The 25,311-nt window shown below is 37.1% G+C and overlaps 1 protein-coding gene across 1 annotated transcript; it reads right to left on the bottom strand.

Moving 5' to 3' along the window:
* LOC107779813 (ras-related protein RABH1b) lies at window positions 1-20,975 on the bottom strand. The gene is made up of 6 exons (XM_016600304.2): window positions 20,629-20,975; window positions 12,670-12,740; window positions 11,505-11,593; window positions 11,213-11,324; window positions 580-670; window positions 1-405 (listed from the first exon to the last, which is right to left on the bottom strand). Exons 1-6 carry the CDS (start codon window positions 20,743-20,745, stop codon window positions 259-261), a joined length of 627 nt encoding a protein of 208 aa, XP_016455790.1. The 5' UTR covers window positions 20,746-20,975; the 3' UTR covers window positions 1-258.
* Window positions 20,976-25,311: the final 4,336 nt, after the last annotated feature.

Genomic DNA, 25,311 nt, shown 5'->3' with positions numbered 1-25,311 from the left:
TAAATCAACGGATCCATATGTGCTTAAAATTCTTGTTCCAACAGGGAATAGCCAAAACTGCATATATCTAGAAAAAGATAGCTGACACATACTAGGTCCTAGTCAACTATGATGACAATCTCCTGCATCAAACTCAAAAGTCCATCCCAAAAAATCAAAATCAAAATTCAGATGCTATGAAAGTTAAAGAACTTTACACACATTTGTTGTTGACTATAAGAACAAAATCGTAGACCAAGGAACTTCTAACCATTAAAGTTAACAGGCACATCCTCCTGACTGTGCTTGTGACTGGGATGCATTCGTGTTGCTTGACTTGAGGTTGACATCGACCATGTCTTCTTGCTTAGCAGAAGATAACGTCTCCATTCCTGGCAATGCCGCGGCAATTTTTCTAAATAGAGGCTGCAGTTGTATATTAAGCACTATGAGCAACCAAAAGATACATAGGTGCAGGACTAAACTGAAAAGAACTAACTTAATCATATCACGGTATTCTTTTCTTTTTTTTTTCTTTTTTTTGTGGGTATAACAGAGTAAATGGTGCACATATCATCATCCATCGATAACTTTACTTACTTTTATATTAAAGCCAGCCTTAGCACTGGTTTCAATAAACATGACATTTAGTTCACGAGCTTTTGCTTCTGCTTCCTCTATTGAAACTTGCCTATAATTCAGTCAAAGGAAGAATGCATGATAAGTATAGCATACTATGAAGATAATTAGAAAAAATTAAAACAAAAAACAAAAAAAAATAATGTACCAATGAGAGACAGCACAACACAAATTGCACAAATATACAACCAGTCGAGTTGGCAGACTCCTCTTTGCTTATAACAAAAGGTAAGTGTTAGCACCCTAAGCCTATCAGAAACACAGATGTGGTACTTTTTTATTTATTTATACGGAGCAGTTGTGGTATTTGTAACACAGATATGCTTGCTTTGCCACTTCAGTTGCAACCCCATGAAGCCAGTGCACATTCCTCCTCTACCATTGAATAAGATGGGTGGAAAGTTAAGGACCTGTACAATCCCTGCCTCGATGTACTGCTAAAGTTAAGAGATTTTATCTTGTTCCCAAGGGGATAGTTGAAAGGCTGAGAAATAGGAATAATGCCCTGGCAATCCCAAGTTTGAATATCAGGATAACGCTCAGTATGAACCCATTTGCTCCAATATCCACAGGCACACTCTTACCACATACTTATGCATATGAGGTGTAAGTAGTCGAGAAGTGCAAAAGCTGTCTGGAGGATTCGTTGAGGCCTCCAGAAGTCCTTGGAAGAGGAAAAATGAAGCATCTGGCAAATACAAGGTACCTAGTGGATTTTTTCCTTTAAGGGTTGCCCACATAAAAATCTTGATTTTCTTTATTTATTTGTTCTCGATATTTTTTCTAGCATCTACTGTGAATAGTACTAGTCAATAGTACAATGTGAATAGTATCTTAGATGTGAATACTAACCCGTAAGTATGAACCACATTATACATATACAAAATAACCAAATGTTCATATACCATAAGTATGAATAATATACCATATGTATTGATATAGTATGTATAAAGATAACTTGTACACATTGACAATACTCATACATAACAATCTCGGCAAAGAATTATTGCAATACTCTGATACGACTTTTTGGGACCCACGAAATACCCCACATATATCAATACTACTCTGTCTATTCCTATTTTTATGACGGTGGTGTCCCTCTGTTCCATTTATACAACACTATTTCTTTTTTTTGATGAAGTAAGATAATTTCATTAAATGGCATCAAGAAGATGCATAGCAAAAATATACAACAAAAGTGTGGCTGTTCATATACAAAAACTTACATAACTAAGGAGCAGACACAATCCCAAAAAGATTCAAAGCTAGTTATAGGGGCCTGGTTGAACCAAGTAAATAAATTGATTAGACAAGTTGCTTTAAGAGAGTGATTAGGAGTTGAAATCCCATCAAAACATCTGCGATTTCTCTCATTCCAGATGCACCAAAAAATAGTAGCAGGCACCATTTGCCAAGTTTTTTTGATGGATTTCCCAACTCTCCATGAGCTCCAGCTCTCGTAAGCATCCTTGATACTGCAAGGCATGACCCAAGCAAGTCTAAAAACTGATAAAAACATGTTGAGTAAGGCATGCTTCATGCAGGCTTGTCCAGATAAAACCAATTACTTTTATAGGGAGTTTGGTTCTCCATATGAGCTTCCACGGCCATTTGTCAATCAGCTCTTTATTGGAGCATAGATTGTCATATCCTCTTTTGACAGTATAGGTTTTATCTTTGGAATCTCCCCATTCCAGCTTGTCCTTCACCTGAGGATTGACCTTAAAATCTGATAGTTTTGAAAGCAATCTCCGCAAGTCATTTAATTCCCAGTCTTGGATATCTCTTCTGAACTGCAAGGCCCATGAGTTATATTGCCAATAGTGCTCAATAGTGGAATCCTTGTTGCTAGCCAAAAGAAATAGACTTGGGTGTTCGTCTTTCAGGATCTCTGACCCTAACCATCTATCTTTCCAGAAAGAAATATGAGTTCCATTCCCAAGCTTGAGTGATGACTTGAGTTGAAAGTCACCCCATAACTTTGAAATATGTTTCCATGGCCCAGAACCATGAGGCAGTCTACTCTGTCTAGAACACCAGTTGTTTGCCACCCCATATTTTGCTTGTATTACAACTTTCCACAGCCCAGGGTTCTCCATGTTGTACCGCCGGTGCCATTTCATTAACAAACTCTTGTTGTGTAAAGTGAGATCTTTTATTCCTAGCCCTCCATGCACTTTGGGGAGAATAACTCTTGGCCATTTAACCAAATGGAATTTGTGAGTTTGACTATTTCCTTCCCATAGAAAATCTCTCCTTAGTTGATCAAGTCTTCGTTGGACCTTAGCTGGGATTGGAAACAGGGACAAGAAGTAGGTAGGAATGCTATCCAACACACTATTGATGAGTGTAATTCTACCACCCAGAGAAAGATACTGCATTTTCCAGGAAGCTAATTTTTTTTCAAATTTTTCAATTACTCCATTCCAGATACCTAGAGCTTTGTATCTAGCTCCCAGAGGAAGACCCAGATATGTTGTAGGGAAAGAGCCCACGTTACAACACATTACTTCCGCAAGCTCTTCCAAGTTTGGAACTGAATTGACTGGGTAGATGATGCTCTTCAACATGTTCATGTGTAGGCCTGAGATAGCTTCAAAGATCATAAGTGTAAGATTGAGGTATAAGACCTGTGATTTTTCAGCTCCACAAAAAATCAAAGTATCATCTGCATAGAGCAGATGGGAGACTGTAACAGAGTTGCCATCTGCACTTCCCACCTTGAAACCATCTAGCCAATGAAGCTGGTTTGCTTTATCTAACATTTTGCTAAGCCCTTCCATAGCAAGGATGAATAAGAAAGGAGACAGAGGATCTCCCTATCTGAAGCCTTTTTGGGGAGAAAAGAATCCAACTGGTCCACCATTGATCAGGATTGAGTACTTCAGTGTAGTGATACAAAATCTGATCCATTTAATCCAACATTCACCAAATCCCATCCTTCTTAGTGTATTTATCAGATAGGTCCAATTAAGTTGATCAAATGCCTTTTCTATGTCAAGTTTGAAAAGTAGACCAGGTTGCCGAGACTTCATCTTCCAATCCAATATCTCATTAGCTATAAGAGTTGCATCTGTGATCTGCCTATTTTTTATGAAAGCATTTTGATGACTAGACACCAATTTTCCTATCACCCCTTTTAACCTTTCTGCTAAGAGTTTGGAGGCAATTTTGTAAACACTACCAATCAAACTAATTGGCCTGTAATCTCTCAGCTCAGTGGCTCATTTCTTCTTCGGGATTAGTGCTATAAAAGTGGCATTGCATGATCTAACTAGGTTGCCATTCTGGTGAAAGTGCTGAAGGGCTCCCATGATATCATACTTGATCACCTCCCATGTTTTCTGATAGAATGCCATAGTGTATCCGTCCGGACCTGGAGCTTTATCAGGTGCACAATTCATAATTACAGCCAAAACCTCTGCCTCTTCAAATGGCCTTTCCAGCCATATTTTCTCTTCCCCATTTAATGTTGCTACATCTTCCAGTCTTGTAGTAGGTCTCCAGCTTTCATTCTCAGTGTAGAGTTGTTGATAAAATTCTAAAATCTCACCCCTAATTAGATCTTTATCTTCAGTGATGTCATCCCCAACTTTGAGTCTATTAATACAATTAGTTCTTCTGTTGGAATTGGCCACCTTATGGAAGAATTTGGTGTTTCTGTCCCCTTCTTTGAGCCACAAGCATCGAGATTTTTGTCTCCAAGATACTTCTTCTGCTTTAGCCAGTTGCTGAATTTCCACTTGGAGTTTCATAATATTGGCTTTTTCTTCCTGGGATTGAGCTCTTCCTTCTGTTTGTTGTTGCAAGAGAGAAAGCTCCTCTAATGCTTTTCCCCTTTTCACTGCAATGTTGCCAAATTCTTCTCTATTCCAGATAGTAAGGTCTTTCTTCAGGAGCTTCAATTTTTGCACCAAAATAAAGTCACGAGTGCCATTGACATCATAACTCTGCCACCATATCTTGATCTTTTCCAGGAAACCTTCTGTATTGAGCAACATGTTTTCAAATTTAAAGTAGGATGGGTTAGAGTCCCAATCCCCACTCTCCAGCATGATAGGGTTGTGATCTGATATAACTTTAGGAAGAGCAATTTGATTAATCTTTCGAAATATATCATTCCACTCAGATGATATAAGGAACCTGTCTATTCTTGAGGCTTGGATATTAACCTCCCCTCTAGACCAGGTGAAGTAAGCTCCCAGTATAATGGTAAATCTACTAAGCATAGATCCTGGATGACATCAGAGAATCCCCTCATGGCTCGTGATCTTCTCACACAATTGTGCCTTTCACTTTCAAATCTACAAACGTTGAAATCACCTCCAATCACCCATTGTTCATCCCATAATCCTCTAACAGCTCCCAATTCATGCCATAGTTCTTCCCTTTCCCAGTTTGTGTGTGGACCATACACCCTTGTGAAACAAAATCTGAAATTCTCCTGTGTGTTCTCAAGCATACTTGATATGGAGTGAGTTCCCTGTTGGATTTCAATGCAGTTCCACTGTCTTTTGTCCCACACCGTAACTATCCCTCCCCTAGTGCCACTGGCTTTGAGTTCTGCCCATTCAACCCATTTGTTGCCCCAAAATTGCCTTGCTAGAATTCCATTTCAATCTTCAATCTTTGTTTCTTGCAAACAAAGAATATCCGGCTTCCAATCTCTTACTAATGATTTGATAATATCCCACTTCCTATTGTCATTCAACCCATTCACATTCCAATTGAGGATTTTTGTTTTCATCCAGAAAAAGATTGGTATTTCCTCCCCTTGTTCTTCTTTTTTCCCCATCATAATTCACCAAGGATACCAACCTTTTGACTTCTGTTTCCACTTTCTTTTTTGACTTTCTTTCTCCTTCTTTGGACTTTTGGTTTTTCAATTGAAGCTGTCTCTTTTCCTCCATCCTTAGAACCATCTCTAAGATTTCATGTTCAAACCCTTTGAAATTAACTCCGAATGCCTTGCATGCTTTTCCCATGACTAATTTAGTCCATTTTGATGTCTCAATTATTGTAGGGTTCTGAATTTGATCACCAGAATCATACCAGGGAAGAGAGAGATAATCACCAGTTGATTGTAATGAGAATTCTGAATCTGAGTCAGTAAGAGGAGAAAGAGTAGGACCAGAGATGGTTCTTGGCATGCAGAGAGAGAGAATTGTGCTCAGCTTCATCGTCCGCTTCAGAATCATGGGTGGAGGCTGTTGGCTGGTCAGGCCTCGTATTAATGTTCTGGGAAGGCATAGCAGTGATGGGTTTAGAATTAAAAGGGCTCTTTGTCTTCCAGATTTGCTTGCCTTGTTTAATTTGGGCCTGTTTTTTATTCCTTTGCTCCCTCTTAAAACATTTGGGCTTTTTAGAGTAATAGGCCCAATCCATGTTCTTTGTTTTAGAGGGTCCAGAACTATCCTTTTTAATTTGCAATTGGACCGGGGTTGGTTGAACTAAAGGACCGGTTCTCTGACCTAATTCAAAATTTAGGTTTTGAGTGACACCCACGTGGCCTCTCACGTGTCTATCATCAACTACAACTGGCTTTTTGGACATCGAGGTACCCATCTCTGTATCCACCGTCTTTGGAACTCCGGCGACCCCATTTCTGCTAATTTTACAAAAATCATCTGGCACAATTGAGACCCAATATTTCCAATCTCCAACTTCTACCTCCACCCTAGAAGGAGGTTCTAAGAGAGAGACTTTAACGCATATTCTAGCCCAAAACAGATTCGATTTGTTTTTCGTTTCAACATCCACTCCAACGAACCCACCACAAAGATCTCCGATGGCTTTGAAAGTACCTTCTGACCATGCGAGAAGAGGAACACCCAAGGCTCTAATCCATACATGTTCTGAGTTCACCTTGTTCATCTGCGTGCCGGACACCGGAGACCACCATCCCAGTGAAAGTCTTCTCCCATTCCAGAACCATTCACCTTCTTTTAACCCTTGTGGCCTCTTGTTTTGAAGGAAGATGGAAGAGGAATTGATTGTGAGAGAGATGTGTAACTCTGAGACCGGCTGTGACTTGCCATCTTTTTGTGAACCAGCTTTGAATCACTTCTGGTTTTGGTGATGCACTGAATGCGTCATTAAAGGTCCCAATCAAACAGTTAGAAAGGAAACCTGAGTTGTTGTTGTTTGCATCTAGATTAACTCTGACCATTTTATCCACCACTTTGCAGCATTTAGACCGCTTTCCGGACATTCTTGTATCATTGCGGCATTTGTATATGATAACTCCGGCGTGGTGCGTCGCAAAATGATTTGTGGTTTGTCTAGGAACTGAAGAATTCTCCCAGCAATATCCCTCCATCCTGTACTATATCCAAATTCTGGGATAATGATTGAAGCCTTCTTGTTGTCTCCTATCCACGATTCTATCCGCACGAATCAACCATAGCCATTGAAATTCTGGTACACCCTGTATGTATATGCCTGTATTTTTCTCCCCCATTTCCTGCAAAGGTCTCCAGATCCCAGAGAGGCATGTTGAAGCTGCTCGCAAACCCATTTGAGGAAGATTTCGTCAATCTTCAGTCTGCTTGTAAAAAACGACGTCCCCTTTCAATCAGGAGAAACCATCTGTTAACATTCTCACTAATGTCTAAGAGTTCAAAAGATTTTTCTCCAGCTAAAAAGAACAATTTCTTTTCCATGAAGAAAAAGAAATTTAACAGAAAGGGTCATCGGAGGTAACCATCGAAAAAAATTTCAAAATTTTCACGTTTCCCAAGAGAGAGAAAAAGTGTTTGGCACAATCTTTCTTTCTTTCTTACATACAACACTATTTCATTTTTAATATGTTCTAAAAGAATGACACTTTTCCCTATTTAGAAACTCTTTCATATTAAACTTCTCATTTTACGCATAATGACATAATTTTATTGTTATAGAAATGTCATGATATGTTTACGACAAGTTCTAAAAGTACTTTTGGTAAAGGAAAAATGTCTTTCTTTCTTAAACTTCAAGCCCGGTCAAACATCGTCACATAAAATGAAAAGAGGGAAGTAAAATAACAAGAATAAAAGGAAAATATTTAGGTGGAAATATTTTTACTACGGGATCTATAGATCCTGAGAAGCAAAAATATATACTAGAGTGAAATTTTATGGATAATATAGCAATAAAGTCACTCAACATTACCTAGATATCATAGAAAGTCGTTAAACAACTTTTATGTAACTAAAAAGTCACTCAACCTTGCTAGTATCATCAAAAATGCCTCTATTTCCTCCTAGTGATTTTCTGTGATACTCAAGCGAATTTAATTGCCCTTATGGTTACAAAAAGTAGTTTACTGACATTCGTAATACTCACGTAAAGTTGAGTGACTTTTTCATTACAACAATCAATATAGAAACTTTGTGCGATAAAGTGAAAGTTAAGTGACCATCCATTGAATTAACTCGAAAATTTAATTTTTCGAAGTCTCGACTATCACAAAGTCCTTGAGTAACTCATCCACGCAAAAAAGAAAACTCCATTGAGTTGTACCCACTTAGAGAATTCTTTAACGCCCCAAACTTTGAAAAAAATTAGAAAACAAGGGAGAGAGGGGGAGGTGGGGGAGGTTGGCTGATGTCATGCGCGTGCCGTTAGCAAATATATTTCTCTGCCTATAAAAGAAGCATTCCCTTCTCATTTTTCTCTTCTTCCTCGTCGAAATAAAATATTTATATAAACACTCGTTGACAAAGGCATTATTGTAGAACAATGTAAACCTTGTCTTGTCTTATTACTTTGATTGCTCCTTTAAGCTGACTCTCCACTTGAGGCTAAGTAAATTTTGTCTATTTTTTTCTGGAACTAACTCCAATAAAGCTAAGTCTTCACTTGTATTGTTTGGTTTCATTATTCGAACCCTTTACGGTTTTCGCACTTTTCCATTGTTTCCTGTGATTATTATTCAATAGGTGTCCCTGACCCCAACAATCTTGAATCATAACTTTTGGGAAACAAATAATGTCATGGACATAGGCAAATGCCGAACAACACCAAATACCCATGAGGAGTCCTCAAGTTGTTCTAACTCGAGGGGCTGAAATAATTGAATCAAAAGACTCAAGCTTAGAAGAGGTTCTCAATAGATCAAGCAAGACTAACCACACTCATAAAACAGTGTTATCAAAGGTGAAAAGCGCAAAAAAAACTCTAAGGTCCGTTGGGCTTTAAGCGCAAACCGCAAATAAAGCGCGGGCTTTAATGAAGAAAGGCGCAAAAGGAGAAAAAAAATACTCCCTCCGTTCCAATTTATGTGAACCTGTTTGACTGAGCACGGAGTTAAAGAAAAAATGAAGACTTTTGGAATATGTGGTCCTAAACAAGTCAAAAAGGGGCCCAGAACATTTGTGTGGTTATAAAAGCTTCTCATTAAGTGTAGAATTGTAAGTTTAAGCTAAATTTTTACCAAATTTAGAAAGGGGTCATTTTTTTTGTAACGGACTAAAAAGGAAATATATTCATATAAACTGGAACAAAGGGAGTATAAATATGTATGTGTAGTCCAAGACTAATAATTATAAGCATGAATATCATATATATGGAAAAAGGAATTGAATATTTTTTATGATATAGTGAAATATCAATTGTTTAGCGTTGCCTCTTCAAGGTTATAATCATTGGCAAGGAAAAGAATGTCATAGAGACTTGATGACGATATTGAAGCGCCTGCTAGGCGAGGCGAAGCGCTCAACATGTTTTGCGCTTCGCTTTAGGGCTTAAGCGCGCCTTTGACAACACTGTCATAGAACTCTAAGTAGGTGCATTAGACAAAAAAAGGGGAGAGAGATGAGCAAAGAAGGCAATAGGAGTAAGAAATGCACTTATTCAGCTATTCTCCAACCTTTACCTATCACTTCCTTCTCTCAACTACATCCCCAAAGCAAGTGAAAGGTCTTTAATACAATTTTCGTGGAAGTATGAATTACAAAAGATTATCATAGCAATATGTTAATTTGAGAGTCTATCAACGGAAGAGATCCTGGCACTCATAAATGCAAGATGCACAAGATATAAAATTCTCCTTTAACTAGTAAGGACCTCAACTAACTCATTACTAAGGCCAAAAGACTTCCCAAGAGCGCTTAATCATAGAAGTACCATATTTTACTTCAAGCTACATGCTTTGTTTCTTGACCTAACCATGGGCTTGTTAAGCAACTATTATTATAGAGTGTCAGTGCGTCCATGCGCCATCCAAGGATCTCTAAAGTCTTAACCTTTTCTCACAGTAGCCATTATACTGTGTTTGTTCTATAAGAAATATTAAGAATACTGTACATGATATTGTGTATCAATGAGAATTAATAAGAATTAATTAGATTCATTCATTCCTATAAAAGCACTTCTACATTAACTATTCAAATTCAGCAGCTTGAGCGAATAATCAAGCTGAGTTTTCAATCAATTCTTCCTTGTCTTATTTTTCACACAGTACAGAGCAAATCCATCTATTCATAATTTATCCATTGACGGGCCCAATGTTGTATAGTCCACGTTTCAGATGTCCATTTTTGGGCATGCAGGAGGTGTTAAATGTCTCACATTAATGGAGGAAATGGGATATTGCCTTCTATATGGTCTAGGGAATTCCTCAGCTTATGAATTAGCTTTCGTGATTGAGTAAGATACAAGGTCTATTTTATTAATATGCTCCTCATAATTAGGATAGGTCGAATGCCCAATCCCAAGTATATTGTGTCATTAATGGTAAATAATAACTTTCATCTTAATCTAAGCAAAATTACTTACATTAACCCGGACAAAGGTGCATTCACTTCATGATATGGCTTTACAAAAATGAGGTTTAACTAATTAAGGACCAGAATTCATTATAGTTCATGGTGAAAATAAACCCATGTAGCTAACAAGCGAAACTAGATTATGTAGATTCAGAACAATGCATTATATTGTACAAGTTTCAGTTCAATATCTTTTTCTAAGACAAACGTTACATTATAAAGAAAATTTCATGATAGTTGCTAATAAGCTAATTGTGCAAATACTCTTATCCAAGCACATATCAGAATATAGAAAAAACATAATTTGAATGTAAAAGGGAAGAATGTGCAGAACTAAATTAACAATGGCTTCTGTAAGCTATGAACCAATATCTACTTAGATAACTTGATCATAAGTGATGAAATATATTTCTCCATAAATAGTACTAATATTACCAAGTTGGCATAGATGAGTTAGTTGGACAAATTGGCTATGCAGAATGCAATGATGCAATATTTTCCAAATCAGAAATCTTATGGGTTGTTTTCTCTAGGTAGAAGTTTAAGCACTGCAAGTGTGAGTTATAGGACTTGTTGCCTAAAGATTTGCATGTCTCCCTTTTATTTTATCTCCTTGCCTTTACTTTTGGTTGGGGAGAATTATGGCTTCAAAGACTTTTATCTTTCCATAATACCAACATACATCCCCCTAAATGACAAACTCAAAGCCATATGACCATTCAGATGAAATAGCAGGAAAAGAAGGTGAATTTCACCCTCATCGGTTCTCAAACAGCGCCCACCAACACCACCCTCGCCCAAAAAAAAAAAAAATCAGAGAAGGAAATGAACTTTATGGTTACCTTTTTTCAACAAGATCAGTTTTGTTACCAACAAGCACAATGATAACGTCACTGCCGCGCTCGGTACGAACCTCCTCAATCCACTTCGAGGTGTTTAAGAAGGACTGCCTACCTGTAATCACCGAGAAAAATAAAGCCTGTGAATTTAGTAAGTGACAGAAAGTCAAGCCAATACCATGAAAATCACATAACATCAACCATAAGCAGGATTAGAAACACCAAGTCCGTTTAAGATAAACTGGATAGACACTTTTCTACCACACCACAGTATTAACATCGGAAGAAGCCATACTTGCAACATCATAAACAATGACAGCAACAGAGGAGTCCCTAATATAGCTTGGTATAAGACTCCGAAATCTCTCTTGCCCCGCAGTGTCCCTATAAAGACAACATGAAAGGGTTAATTTTTACTTTTTTAGACCACTTACATTGTACATCAAATAAACAATCTAGCATAAAATAGTCCAAGAAGAAGCTTGGCAACAATAGAACATTTCCTAATCAGCACCAAATAGGCCAAATAAAATTGATTACCATGAAACTAGCTTGTAACGGCATTTCGTCAAGTCAGTCATTTCATAATATGGCCAGAGTTCTAAACTTATGATAATTAAACAAGAAACAACAACTTAATCTATGCTTTTATCTTAAATCTAGGTAAGATTTCTTTTTGGTTTCTTTTCTTATCTAAATTTATGATAATTAAAAAGACTGAACTCTTTTCACCACCGTATTAAACAAGAAGACTGAACTCTTTCTTAAGATGGAAAACTTATCATCTTAAAGTTCAGATATTCATATTCCCTCCATCCCAAATTGTTGGAGCTAGTTAACTTCACACAGATTAATAGAAAAAGTTGAGTTATTATATTTAAGTTTGATTGAAATATCTTATATTATTAATTAAGAACAATAAATTATAAAGTAGTTTTCTTTAGGTTTATCCGACCTTCTGAAGATAGTTGAATATTCCATCAACCAAGAAGGTAATTTCTTGGGATGACGTAATAGAAACCAGATGAAATAGAATTTCATACTCCAATAATACCATGTACTAACTCTGGTTTATATTACTTTGTACCATGTTCTCATATTCCAACTATAATTACCAGACATTTCTTCCAACCTTAGATGTAATTACATATAAAACCTTCTTTTCTCTCAATCCTCTTGGAAAGTCAATAGAACACGATAGCATGGAGGGAAAGATGTATACTTTCTTTCTTTTTTTCTTGTATCATTTTCTTTCTGAAATATGTAACCCATGCTATCACATTGTACTGCTAGTTGAAACTTGTTAATCTTTCTGTAAATAGAATTTACTGTCCTCCTTCCAAAAAGAAAAGATGGATATGAATACAAATCTATAAGACCTGTATCAACAATTTTAAATACTCAAGAGCCGTCATACTTATTAAAGATAGAAATATTGCAATTTTATCAGTAAATCTTACCAAAGTTGCAATCGTACTGTACGATCTTCAAGATACATTGTCTTTGACAGGAAGTCAATACCAATTGTAGCCTGAATATAAAGTTAAATGAAAAGAGAGTGAGAAATCAGAGATTTAAAGATTTTATTTTCTAATTGGTAGATTGAGAATCAAGGATTTTGGCCCAACGGATATATTATAGTCGAAAAGGAGAAACATGGGTTACATGTCTAGATAACAAAGAAAACTATTTTCCAATCAAATCACGAAAAAGCAAACCAAGCATTAAAATATAAAGGGTCAACAGTGTGATAGTATTCCCAACTAAGAATATAAAGACAAAGAAAAACCAAATGTAAGAAGCTATAACTCAATTTGAAATTTCGACGAATTCTTCTGATCTGCATAGGCAGCAAATTCAAAAAGTATTTGAATATTCTTGTCAAGACAAGGTGAACGGAAGTAGGCGAGATTTTAGGCTTGATACACATTAAAAAAAAACATTTTAAACAGCTCTGCAAGACTAGTCCCAGGAGGAAAGCTACTTTGTTAAGTATTACACAGTGTAACTGGTTCACTGCCATAAACCGCTTTCCAGGCATAAAATTCAGAATCCTACAGACCACATTGTCCATAGACATACAGAAAGGAGCAAAAGCTATTTGTGGTATGATACTGAAGTGAGGACATCATGACAGCATAAATACATGCTGTGTTGATTTTTCCTATCAGTGTGCTGCTTTTAAAACATACATTGGACCACTAATGACTAAGGAAAAGCAAGATCACTTCAACTTTTCATTAGTACCGGGAATCATAGAGATCAGTAAAATACTAGAGTAGACATTGAATAATCAGAATAGACATTGGATTACCTTCGTATAGATTGGATTACCTCAGTAGAGATTGAATCACCTTAGCAGCGGTTGAATTATTCGCACAAAAGTCTTCCTACAAGGGGAATGCTGGAGGCTGACAAAAGGCACCCCTCACCACAACTAGGCCGTCAACAGCGAACTCGGAAAACTTTTGCACTCCTAATGCAACAACTACTGAAGCAATCTTTCTCAACTACTAAAACAATCTTTCTCAATTACTAGAATAATCTTCCTCAACTACTAGAGCACTCTTCTTCAACTACTAAAGTATTTTGAGAATCTACACTCAAATATAAACCAATCATATCCCCATATTTTGAAGGAAGAAACTATGACAGACTTAGTTAGAAGAAGACATTTTATTACACAAGAGTTTTTACAATAGAACTAGGTTGGAAATAAGATCCTCTCCAACTACAACAAAGGCTCCTATTTATAGGAGATGGAAACCTAGTACATGTACTACCCTTATTTAATTACATAGTACAATCGTCATAAACAAGTACAACAAACATAAAAGTGCTACAATGTAAGACAAACTTACTTGGCAAATAGACAAAGCATAAAAGCATGATCAACAACAACAACGACCCAGTATAATCCCACAAGTGGGGTCTGGGGAGGGTAATATGTACGCAGACCTTACCCCTACCCCGAAGGGTAGAGAGGCTGTTTCCAGGAGACCCTCGGCTCAACAAAACAACAGGAGTCGATATATTAGTACCATAAAAATGCATAATAAAATAACAGCATAATAAGAGATATGAAATACAGAATACGAAATATGAAATAGATGACTGGTATAGTAAAACTAGCAGGTAAAGCCCTGCATCAATAGACGACCAATGACATTCTCAGTCTAACTCCTAACTGGCTAGTCTCACTCTATTGTGCTGTAGAAATATTCATAACTCTCCCCTAACCTACAACCTTAATGCTCGACCTCCATAATTCTCTGTCAAGGGCCATGTCCTCAGTAATCCTAAGTCGCGCCATGTCATGTCTGATCACCTCTCCCCAATACTTCTTAGGTCGTCCTCTACCTCTTCGCATGCCCACTACAGTCAGTCGCTCACACCTCCTCACCGGTGCATCAGTGTTCCTCCTCTGAATGTGCCCGAACCATCTGAGTCTTACTTCCCGCATTTTGTCCTCCATGGGGGCCACGCCCACCTTCTCTCGAATATCTTCATTCCTAATCTTATCCATCCTTGTATGCCCGCACATCCACCTCAACATCCTCATCTCTGCTACTTTCATCTTCTGGATGTGTGAGTTCTTTACCGGCCAACATTCAGTTCCATATAACATGGCAGGCCTAACCACTGCTCTATAAAACTTACATTTTAGTAATAGTGGCACTTTCTTGTCACACAAGACTCCCGACGCTAACCACCACTTCATCCACCCCACCCCTATACGGTGTGTGACATCCTCGTCAATCTCCCCGATCCCCTGAATAACCGATCCAAGGTACTTGAAACTACACCTCTTGGGAATGACTTGAGAGTCAAGCCTCACTTCAACTCCCGCTTTCGTCGGCTCAACTCCAAATTTGCACTCGAGGTATTCCGTCTTCGTCCTGCTCAACTTGAAACCTTTAGACTCAAGAGCATTTCTCCAAATCTCTAGCCTCTCGTTGACGCCGCCTCGTGTCTCGTCAATTAGAATAATGTCATCAGCAAATAGCATGCACCATGGCACCTCCCCTTGAATATGATGAGTCAGTGCATCCATCACCAGGGCAAATAGGAATGGGCTGAGCGCAGACCCTTGGTGCAACCCCGTAATAACGGGAAAGTGTTCAGAGTCGCCTCCTACTGTCACCATAAAAGTATGATCATGAACTAGAAAACAAATTGCATGGCATTGGGTTTTGGTATTGGTTTGGACAAGACATAGATGATGGAAAAAGAACCTATGAATAGTACTTGTATGACATTGGGTTTGGGCAAAATTTATGGCTTGACATGAATGACTTTTCGTTGATGACATGAGGAACCCTTGAATAGTATTTGCATGGGATACAACTTGGGGAAATTTATGGCGTGACATGAATGACTTTTTTTTGATGATAGGAGGGACCATTGAATAAAACTTGCATGGCATTAAACTTTGGGAACTTTATGGCAAGACATGGGTAGGCAACTTTATTGATATATTTTTGGATTTTTATGGTAAATTTTGGTGGGTTAAATGTGAAAAACTTGTGCAGATTTTTTGTTTTTTCCGTGGTAATTTCCTGTGGGGTAGAGTAGTGAACAGGATAAAGAAGGTGTGCATACTTTTATGTCTTCAAATGGGTACTTACCTAGGGGGTTAAGAGGTGAAAATGGTTTAAGCCACTTGTGCAGTTTTTTGGTTTGGAAAAGGGGGGAATTATGGAAAGGAAGTTGGCTAAAAAGGTTTAGAAGACTTATGCAAATTATTTCCTTGATCATGATTATGTATTATGCTTGTCTTTTATCCCTTCTAGCCTTACTTTTCAGCTCTTGTGAAATATCTTTTCACGTGCGGATGATTTTTTTCGATAATTCTCTTTACCTTTCTTCTTCTGCGACAAATTACCGTCATCCCCATTTATATTGATCTTAGCAATTTTTGCCTGATCAATGTAACGTCCGGTGAGTTTTCATGCATTTTCATGTATTCCTTAAGTGTTGTCTTAATATTTCGCCAATGGGGGTGAGTGGAAGAATAATTCCAACTTCTTTCCTCTCCTAGCCATATCTCCTCCGAAAGGCACTTATTTTGCTTTTAAATGAGCCTCTGAGCTTCGGCGTACTCCTTTTCCATTGGTAGGATTGTGATTGGGTCACTGGATAATCCATGTCTGCAATATTTTCTTTCCATTGGAGGGAATGTGCAAAGATTTGATACTTTGGGACACCTCTTTTATTTTTCTAACAGCATTATTTTGTTCCTTGCTCCATGGCTGGGCAATTTGCTTTAACATTTTTGTGAGTGGAGAAATATATGTAGAAATATTAGAAATAAAATCTCTCACATAATTTATTATTTCCAAAAACTACTAGATTTGTTTCGCTGTGGACCCAGTATCAAGGGAACTTGAGAAGTTCCTGAGAAATATGAGGACCCGGGGTGTATTCTCCATAGGAAAAATGCACTCCCAAAAAATCAAAAAAAAATTCACAAAAATTAATTTTTTGGCTGAAAGCATGATGCTATTTTTTCGCACTAAAGATGCAAAATAAATGAGCAAATTTATGGCTCCTCCCAAGTATCACTAAATAGAAAAATATCATCAATATAAATAAGTGATGTATGGATGATGGGCTGAAATATTTTTATTGTGAGATTCTGAAAGGCAGCTTGATGAAGAACTCTTCATTTTTCCATGAAGGATTGTCACATTTGGTAAAGAATTCAGTGTGAGATTCTGCACATAAGTGTTGTGTGATTTGTGCTTCAATTTCCCCGACTTAATCTTCTTCTGTGAGCTGGAACAATCTCGGGACTGCGCATTATAGCTTGATTAATTTTTGAATGTTATCCCATTGGCTTTGATCTGGAATTTGTCCTGCAAAACCGTGTAAATGTCAAAACCAATAATCAAATCCTTACATCTGACCCAATCAATTTGGTTATGTACTTCACTCCTGGGAAGAATTCAAAGGTGATTGGGTGTTTGGTAATGACAGTTGTGATCAGAATTCCAATTGAGACGGTGTTGAAATTCTTGAAGTACGGCACCCCAATACTCATCTGGAACGCAGGATTAATGAGTGAGGACGCTGCTCCCGTGTCAAAGAAAGCTATGACATGTGTTGGTTTGTACCACTTGGATGCATAGACTTTGATTTCTGCTTGCGGGATCACCGTGATGTTGTGGATCTCTTCTTTCACCTTTGGCTTTGGTTGATCATCACCATATTCCTCATAAACATCCAGGGAAAAGAAAGTCTTTTCTGTGGGCTCATCTTCAAGTGAGAAATTGATTCAAGATCGTCATCCTCACTAAAATGAACGCCTGTGTAATCTGTAATTTCAGAGAGAAGTCTAAAAGACTGCTTGGACTGTGGGCAGCTCCGCGCAAAATGTCCTATTGTATTACAAATAAAACAGGGTCTATTTCTCCTTGCATTGCCCGGCCTTCTCCTTCTGAAGTATTTTGTTTTCCTTCTTAACCTGGACCTATCGCTTGAGAATTTTGGCAACCTGAATCATTTGAACTTCTTCTTTGGCGCCTGGAATAAGCAATCTTTCTTTACTGTGATTAAATCGGACCTGCGGGAAGCTCTATCAAGTGCTGGATCATTCTTCATTATCTATTTCAGAGCAGGTCTTTTTGCACAAATATCATCAAGAGCATAAAAATGGCTTGCCTAATGTAACCAATATTTGAAGAAGTTATTGGTTGGTATTTATCTTTTATGATGGTCATGGTTCGGCCAGCCAACATCTTTGGTAAGGATGAAACAAATGCTTGTTTTAGATCGATATCCCCACCCAGATGAAAAAAGATTTTTGCCATTGTCTAGAAATCCGGAAACAGCCTCTCTACCCTCATGAGTAGGGGTAAGGTCTGCGTACACTCTACCCTCCCCAGACCCCACTAGTGGGATTATTACTGGATTGTTGTTGTTGTTGTCTAGAAATGTTTGTCAATGATATCTCTATCCAAAGAGAGATACTTCATTTCAAAAAGTTGTCTTCGAAGTTTTTCATGCCTTTGGCCAATCGCCATAGAAAACTTCATGCAAGATTCTAATGTTAAAAGCAAAATCTTGGGATGTAAGGAAAATATTTTTGTCCTGCAACCCAAGTGAATTCCACCAGTCTCAAAGAATATCTGAGAGGCGAGAAGTGAATTCTGATAGAATTATGTACGTTTCTCGCTCTGCCAAGTTCTTGGTTACCATCCAAGTGTAGAAATCTTGGACTCTTTGAGGCCATTTTGAGACTTTTATATCATCTAAGGTAAAGGTATGAAAATCGGTACCTACCTGTTTGGTTATGGCAGAATCATCTCTCTTTTCTAGAATGAGCTAATTAGTCATCCCATCAGTGTAGAAATCTTGGACTCTTTGAGGCCATTTTAAGACTTTTATATCATCTAAGGTAAAGGTATGAAAACCGTTACCTACCTATTTGGTTGTGGCAGAATCATATCTCTTTTCTGGAATGAGCTAATCAATCATCCCATCTTGATCATCGTCAACTTCGAAGACCTCTGGCTCCCTGGGCTGATTCATGAAAATGGGAGGAACTTTCCTTCCATAATTCCCCCTTTTTTTTGCCAATCCAAAAAACTGTACAAGTGTCTTAAACCATTTCCACTACTTAACCCCCTAGGTAAGCACCCATTTGAAGATATAAAAGTATGCACACCTTCTTTATCATGTTCACCATGCCCATTTGAAGACATAAATGTATGCATACCTTCTTTATCCTGTTCACCACTCTACCCCACAAGAAATTACCATGAAAAAAACAAAATATCTGCACAAGTTTTTCACTTTTAACCCACCAAAAGTTACCATAAAAATCCAAAAATATATCAATGAAGTTGTCTACCAATGTCTTGCCATAAAGTTCCCAAAGCTTAATGTCATGCAAGTATTATTCAATGGTCCCTCGTGTCATCAAAGAAAAGTCATTCGTGTCAAGCCATAAATTTTCCCAGTTCTATGCCTTGCAAATACTATTCAAGGGTCCCTCATGTCATCAACGAAAAGTCATACATGTCAAGCCATAAATTTACCCAAACTCAATGTCATGCAAATACTATTCATGGGTCCCTTTTCCATCATCCATGTCTTGTCCAAACTAATACCAAAATCCAAGGCCATACAATTTGTTTTCTAGTTCATGATCATACTTTTATGCTTTGTCTATTAGCCAAATAATTGTCCTACATGATAAAATTTTTATGTTTGTTGTACTTGTTTTATGACATTTGTTCTATGTAATTAAACAAGGGCAGTACATGTAATAGCTTTCCATCTCCTATAAATAGGAGCCTTTGTTGCAGTTGGAGAGCATCTCATTTCCAACCTAGTTCTCTTATAAAAACTCTTGTGTAATAAAATGTCTTCTTCTAGATAAGTCTAGTTTTTCCAAAATATGGAGATATGGCTGGTTTATATTTGAGTGTAGAGTCACTTCAATTTTGCAGTTGTACATAAGTAAAGTATAGAAAAATATATTTACTCTTTCTATTTCTAACCATCATGGAAATTGAACTACATGTGGTAGAAAACCGTGTGAGTCATCAATACAATGCGCCACTGTTCTTGAATTTTTAATAACATTGGATGGATTCAGGCTTTGTTTGTCACGCTCATATATTGGAAGGGTAGATTTGTTTCGACTCATCAAGAGCTCCAATTTTCTAACAGCAACATAATCCAAATAAAATTTCGAAAACACAAACAGGGCCTATAATATGATCAGCGAAACATCGGGAAACATCTAACATATCTCTTCTCTGATTCTCTCTAAGCAAATTATACATCCTTATGCAAAGATACATGCACTTTCTAGACCATTATTTTCTACACTATTTTACAGCTTATCTTCTCAATATTCTTTCAATTTTATCATAACATTATCCTAAAGCTTCACTCTCAAATTGAAAATAGAACTTCTATGTTCGATTTTGTGTGCGCACTTTCCTTTTCGGTCTATCTCAAAAAAATGATATTTTTTTACATTTAAAAACAATATAGCTTTAAGCTTCTCATTTTACCCTTAATTGAGAAGATTTACAGCCACTCAAATGTCTATACCATGTTTTAGTCCATAAGTTTCAAAAGTTTTTCCTTCTTTCTTAAACTGAGTGTCCAATCAAATACTACAACATACATTGGGACAGAGTGAGTAAATCTCTAAGATATTAATTAAAGAGACACTTCTTGCTCCTCTCTCTAGTCCGTCCATCTATTTGAACCTTTGGATATAATGTAAAAAGGTAATAGCAAACTGAACTAAAGAACAAGACAAACCACAACAAAGAAAAACTAAATATCACTAACAACAAGCAGAAGAGAGAGAAAATTACAAAAGAAGCAGATCTATTAAAACAGGCAATGATAATATGCATTAAGTATGCTAATTGAGTATGAAAAAATCCTTTAACCTGATAAGTATTGTCGAATTTGTCATACATAAATCGCGTGATAATACTGGTTTTACCGACAGATTGATCTCCTAAAAAAACGAGCTTATACTTTGCAAGCGCCGAAACCGGAGCCATCTATCGATCTTTCGAAATAACCTGATAACGGATCCGATCAGGATTTTCCGACGGTTTTATGAGAGATCTCGCCGGAAAGTGATCGGAGAAAGCAAGAGTTGGATTTGAGAGAGAGAGAGGAATTGTAGTTTTGTATGAGGGAGCGCGTGAGGTGTTTTGACGAAACAAATTTGAAACGGAGTTGACGGCAAGGGTGTTAAAAACAAAAAAGAATACCGTACCGAAAACCGAATGAACCACAACCAAATCAAATCAATTTATGGATTGACTTTTTAAGCTGGTAAGTGTTAAAATAGCGATTTTAATCCCTATATTTCAGTTTTGATTGTTATATTATTCAACTTAATACAGTAACTTTAACTTAATTTTATTTTATCAGTCTTTTTTAAAAATACTTTTAAATATCAAATTGCAAAACAAGACAATAAAGGTTTCGTTTACAATTGTTTTATTTTAAGGAGAGAAATAATTTTATATATTTATTAAAAAATTTAATTAATATTCTCGTGTTATATAAAATATATATTAAATATTTTAATCAATTCAAAATAAAATTGTTTAAGATAATAATATTGGATATCTGGTATTACTTATTGTTTACGTGATAAATTAAATATATTAGAATAAATCATTTATTATAAATTAAAAAGCTACCCATAAATCATTATATAAAAGAAGAGATCGATTCATAATAGAGCAATAAGAGAAGGAGAATAAAAATATGATGAAAATAAAAAAGAGAAAAAATGAATGGTAGAAATAAAAAAGAAAAGGGATAGGTTAAATTGACGAGGCATAATTTGGGAAATCTAAATCTATGGTAAGGATATTCTTGTCTTGAAAAAATTATTTTTCTACGTATGCTTCTTAAAGAAGCTAGAATTTATAACTTCTTCTCAAAAATAAAAAAGTGCTTTATTGCTACTTAAAGGTACTTTTTCGTCTTGACCAAATACCTCAAATTAAAATATTTTTGACTTCTCAAAAGCTTGTCCAAACAGGCTCTAATTCTTATCATTGTCGATCACGTCAATGTGTCCCAAATATGTGTCATACATGTAACGACCCGGCCATTCATTTTATTTATTGTAGCTATGTTCCCCTATTTATTGCTTCTTCTATGTTCATCTGTGGTTATGTGACTTGTGGGGGTGGTTGGATTGGTTTCGGGGATGTTTCGGAGTGAATTGGGACACTTAATCCCAAGGTTGAAGACTTAAGTTGAAAGAGTTAATCGGAGTTTGACTTTTATATAGACAACTCCAGAATGATATTTTGTTGGTTTCAATAGTTTCGTATGACGATTTTGGACTTAGGCATATGTGCGGATATTGATTTGCAGGTCCGTAGGTTGATTTGCTGCTTTTTGGCAAAAGTTAGAAAATGAAGGTTTGGAAGGTTAAGAGTTTTGACCGAGAGTTGACTTTGTTGATATCGGATTCGGATTTTATTCCGGAAGTTCGAAAAGGTCTATGGTGTCATTTATGACTAGTGTGCAAAAATTGAGATCATTTGGAGTTGATTTGGTATGGTTCGGCATGAGTTTTAGGAGTTGGAAGTTCTTTAGTTTCATTAGGCTTGAATTGGGGTGCGATTCGTGGTTTTGATGTTTTTTGACATGATTTGAGGCTTCAAGTAAGTTCGTATTATGCTTTAGGACTTGTTGGTATGTTTAGATTGGGTCCCGAAGGTCTCGGGTGTGATTCGGGTGGTTGGCGGATCATTTTTGGACTTTGAAAGATTGTTGAAGCCTGAAAGTTTTGGTTCAATCGCACGTAGAAGCGACCATGTGATCGCAGATGCAGGCTTGTGGCAGCATACATTGCATATGCTTATACCATAATATGTTATCTATACCAGTTCGGGAGTATGAAACTTGATAATTATTGATCATGTACATGTATTCTCGTATATTTACTTTCTGTGTATTATGATATGGACTAATAGTATGTGACCATGCCGGGCGAATTGTGAGTGAGTTGTCTATACGGTTGATATTATTGGCACGTGAGTTGTCCGTACAGCATGTGAGTTATCCGTGCGGATCCATATATTGATATTATTGGCACGTGAGTTTTCCATGCGGATCTAGATATTATTAGCACGTAAGTTGTCCGTACAGCACGTGAGTTGTCCGCACAGCGTGTGGATATGGATCCATCCCCCTAGGGTCACCCTCTCACTTTCTCTCTTGATGGTGTACACACGGATTTGAGGAAACTGATCAATGGTTTGGTACGGATATGGAAATATTAAGGAAAATCTGGCTAGTGTTTGCTTTGAATTTTGCATTTCATCTTTACTTGCAATCTCTTAGTTAATTACCCGATTTACTGCATATCATCTTTATATGCTGCATCATTAACTGAGCAGAGAACTTGAGTAATTGTGCACGCAGAGATGGTTCTTTCTATGCTTTATGACTTGATCACATTCATGTTTTGTACTTGTTGAGTTTATAAAACTGTACAGGTTATAGCAAGTATAATGTATAATTCTTGCTTTTTTTACCTCGCCGAGGTTAATTATTATACTTGTTGAGTATATTGGGACAATTGTACTCATGCTACACTCTGCACTTAATTGTGTAGATCTAGGTATTAGACCCAGTCATGAGTAGCTAAGGCTTGTAGAAGGGCTGATCATTTAGAGACGAGGTAGGACTGCATTCTCGATCGCAGTCTTGACGTCTCTTTTCTTATGTATCGTTATTTTTATTTCAAAAAGTATTATATTTGGTCAATTTGACTTGTATTTCCGAATTAGAGCTCATGGCTCTGTATTTACCAGTTCTGGGGGATTTATCATGTATTGGCATTATTATGTTATATTGTGGTTTCAGACTTATATTATTTCTGTAAATTCTGTTATTTTGGTTCGTTATTGTTATGTCCGGCTTGCCTAGAAAGTGTGTTAGGCGCCATCATGATTGGTTGGATTTTGAGTCGTGACAAGTTAGTATTAGAGTCCTAGGTTCATAGGTATTATGGGTCATGGGAAAGTTTAGTAGAGTCTTGTAGAATGGTACATAGACGTATGTACTTATCTTCGAGAGGCTACCGAACTATTAGGAAACTTCACATTCTTGCATTCTGTTTGTGCAGGTATGTTCTTTTCGAAGTTTGAAACTTGACTCTTGTATTCTCTCACAGATGGTAAGGACACGTACGACCAGATCAGGCAGAACGACCACTAGTACCACCACTTAGGATCGTGAGAAGCCGAGGCCGCAGTAGAGGTTGAGGTAGGGCTCGCACTATAGCTAGAGCAGTCAACTGTGGAGCCATTAGTTTCTCCAGCTGAGGAACATGTACTAGATATTGTTGAGCCGGTAGGATGTCACACCCCAAACTTGGGCCTAGACGTAACACGGCACCTGGTGCTTGACTACCTGCGATCGAGCGAACCAACTAGCTGGCTAAAATAACATGTGATATCATAATATACTGAATACGGAAGATAAACTAACACATGCTAATATATTGAAAGTCTGAATGATATAAATCAATGTGCGAAAACACTAACATAAGTCTGAAGTATATCTGTAGCCAACATTGCTTAACATGAAAAGCCTGTGACTGTGTCTAACTATTATTCTAGTCTATGAAGCCTCTAATGAAGTAGTGAAAACATTGACTGTCTATAAATACTGAAAGACTGTAAAGTAATGATAATACCCTGAAAGAACTAGGGCTCACCACATAGCTAGTACGAACATGTATAAAGCATAAACTGCGGCCTTAGGCCCAAACATGCATAAAGCATAAACTGCGGCCTCGGGCCCAAATACAAGTGTTCAACTTTCAAGGATTTAAAAAATAGGAACTGAGAATCGTACTGTAATACATGACATTGAAGTATTGTCGAATCTATGGTCTTTATTAGCAAGAATTTATTGGACGATCTCTTGAATGTACAACTTAGCATAATCTTCTGTTGAATCTATGGTCTTTACTAGCAAGAAGTGCACTAACTTGGTAAGTCAATCAACAATCGCCCAATCAAATCAGGATTTCAAAATGAGCGATAAAATCCTATTATAAAGTCTATATTTACCATATCTACTAAATAATATGTGTATTATGAGATAAACACTTGGTTTTCTACTGCTCGACTTTTACTTGCTGACTTCAGATACTTGGACACAAATTCTACGATGTTCTTTTTCATGTCGTTCCACCAATAAATCTCCTTAAGATCATGATACATCTTTAGGGAACTTAGGTGGATAGAATACCTGGAATTATGGACTTCTAACATTTTCCTCCTTCGCTAAGTCCACCTATGGTTGGAACACACAATCTATCTTGGTACCTCAAAGTACCATCATCTCCCCCTTGTTGAAAAGCCATCGTCTTATGTATGTGAATCCACTATTTCAGCTATAACAAGTAGGGATCATCAAACCATTTGTCCTTCACTTCAGCTACTAAGGAGGAACAAGTCTTGTTCTGGACAACAATTCCTTTATCTTTGGTGTCCGAAAGTCGAACTCCTACCCTGGCTAAGTAGTGAACTTCTTTCACCAGAGTTCTCATGTCTGCCTCAACCATGAGCTATACTTCC

Source organism: Nicotiana tabacum, chromosome 1 (genome assembly GCF_000715075.1).
Source record: "Nicotiana tabacum cultivar K326 chromosome 1, ASM71507v2, whole genome shotgun sequence".
NCBI lineage: Eukaryota > Viridiplantae > Streptophyta > Magnoliopsida > Solanales > Solanaceae > Nicotiana > Nicotiana tabacum.
This window is presented reverse-complemented; position numbering and strand designations above follow the sequence as displayed.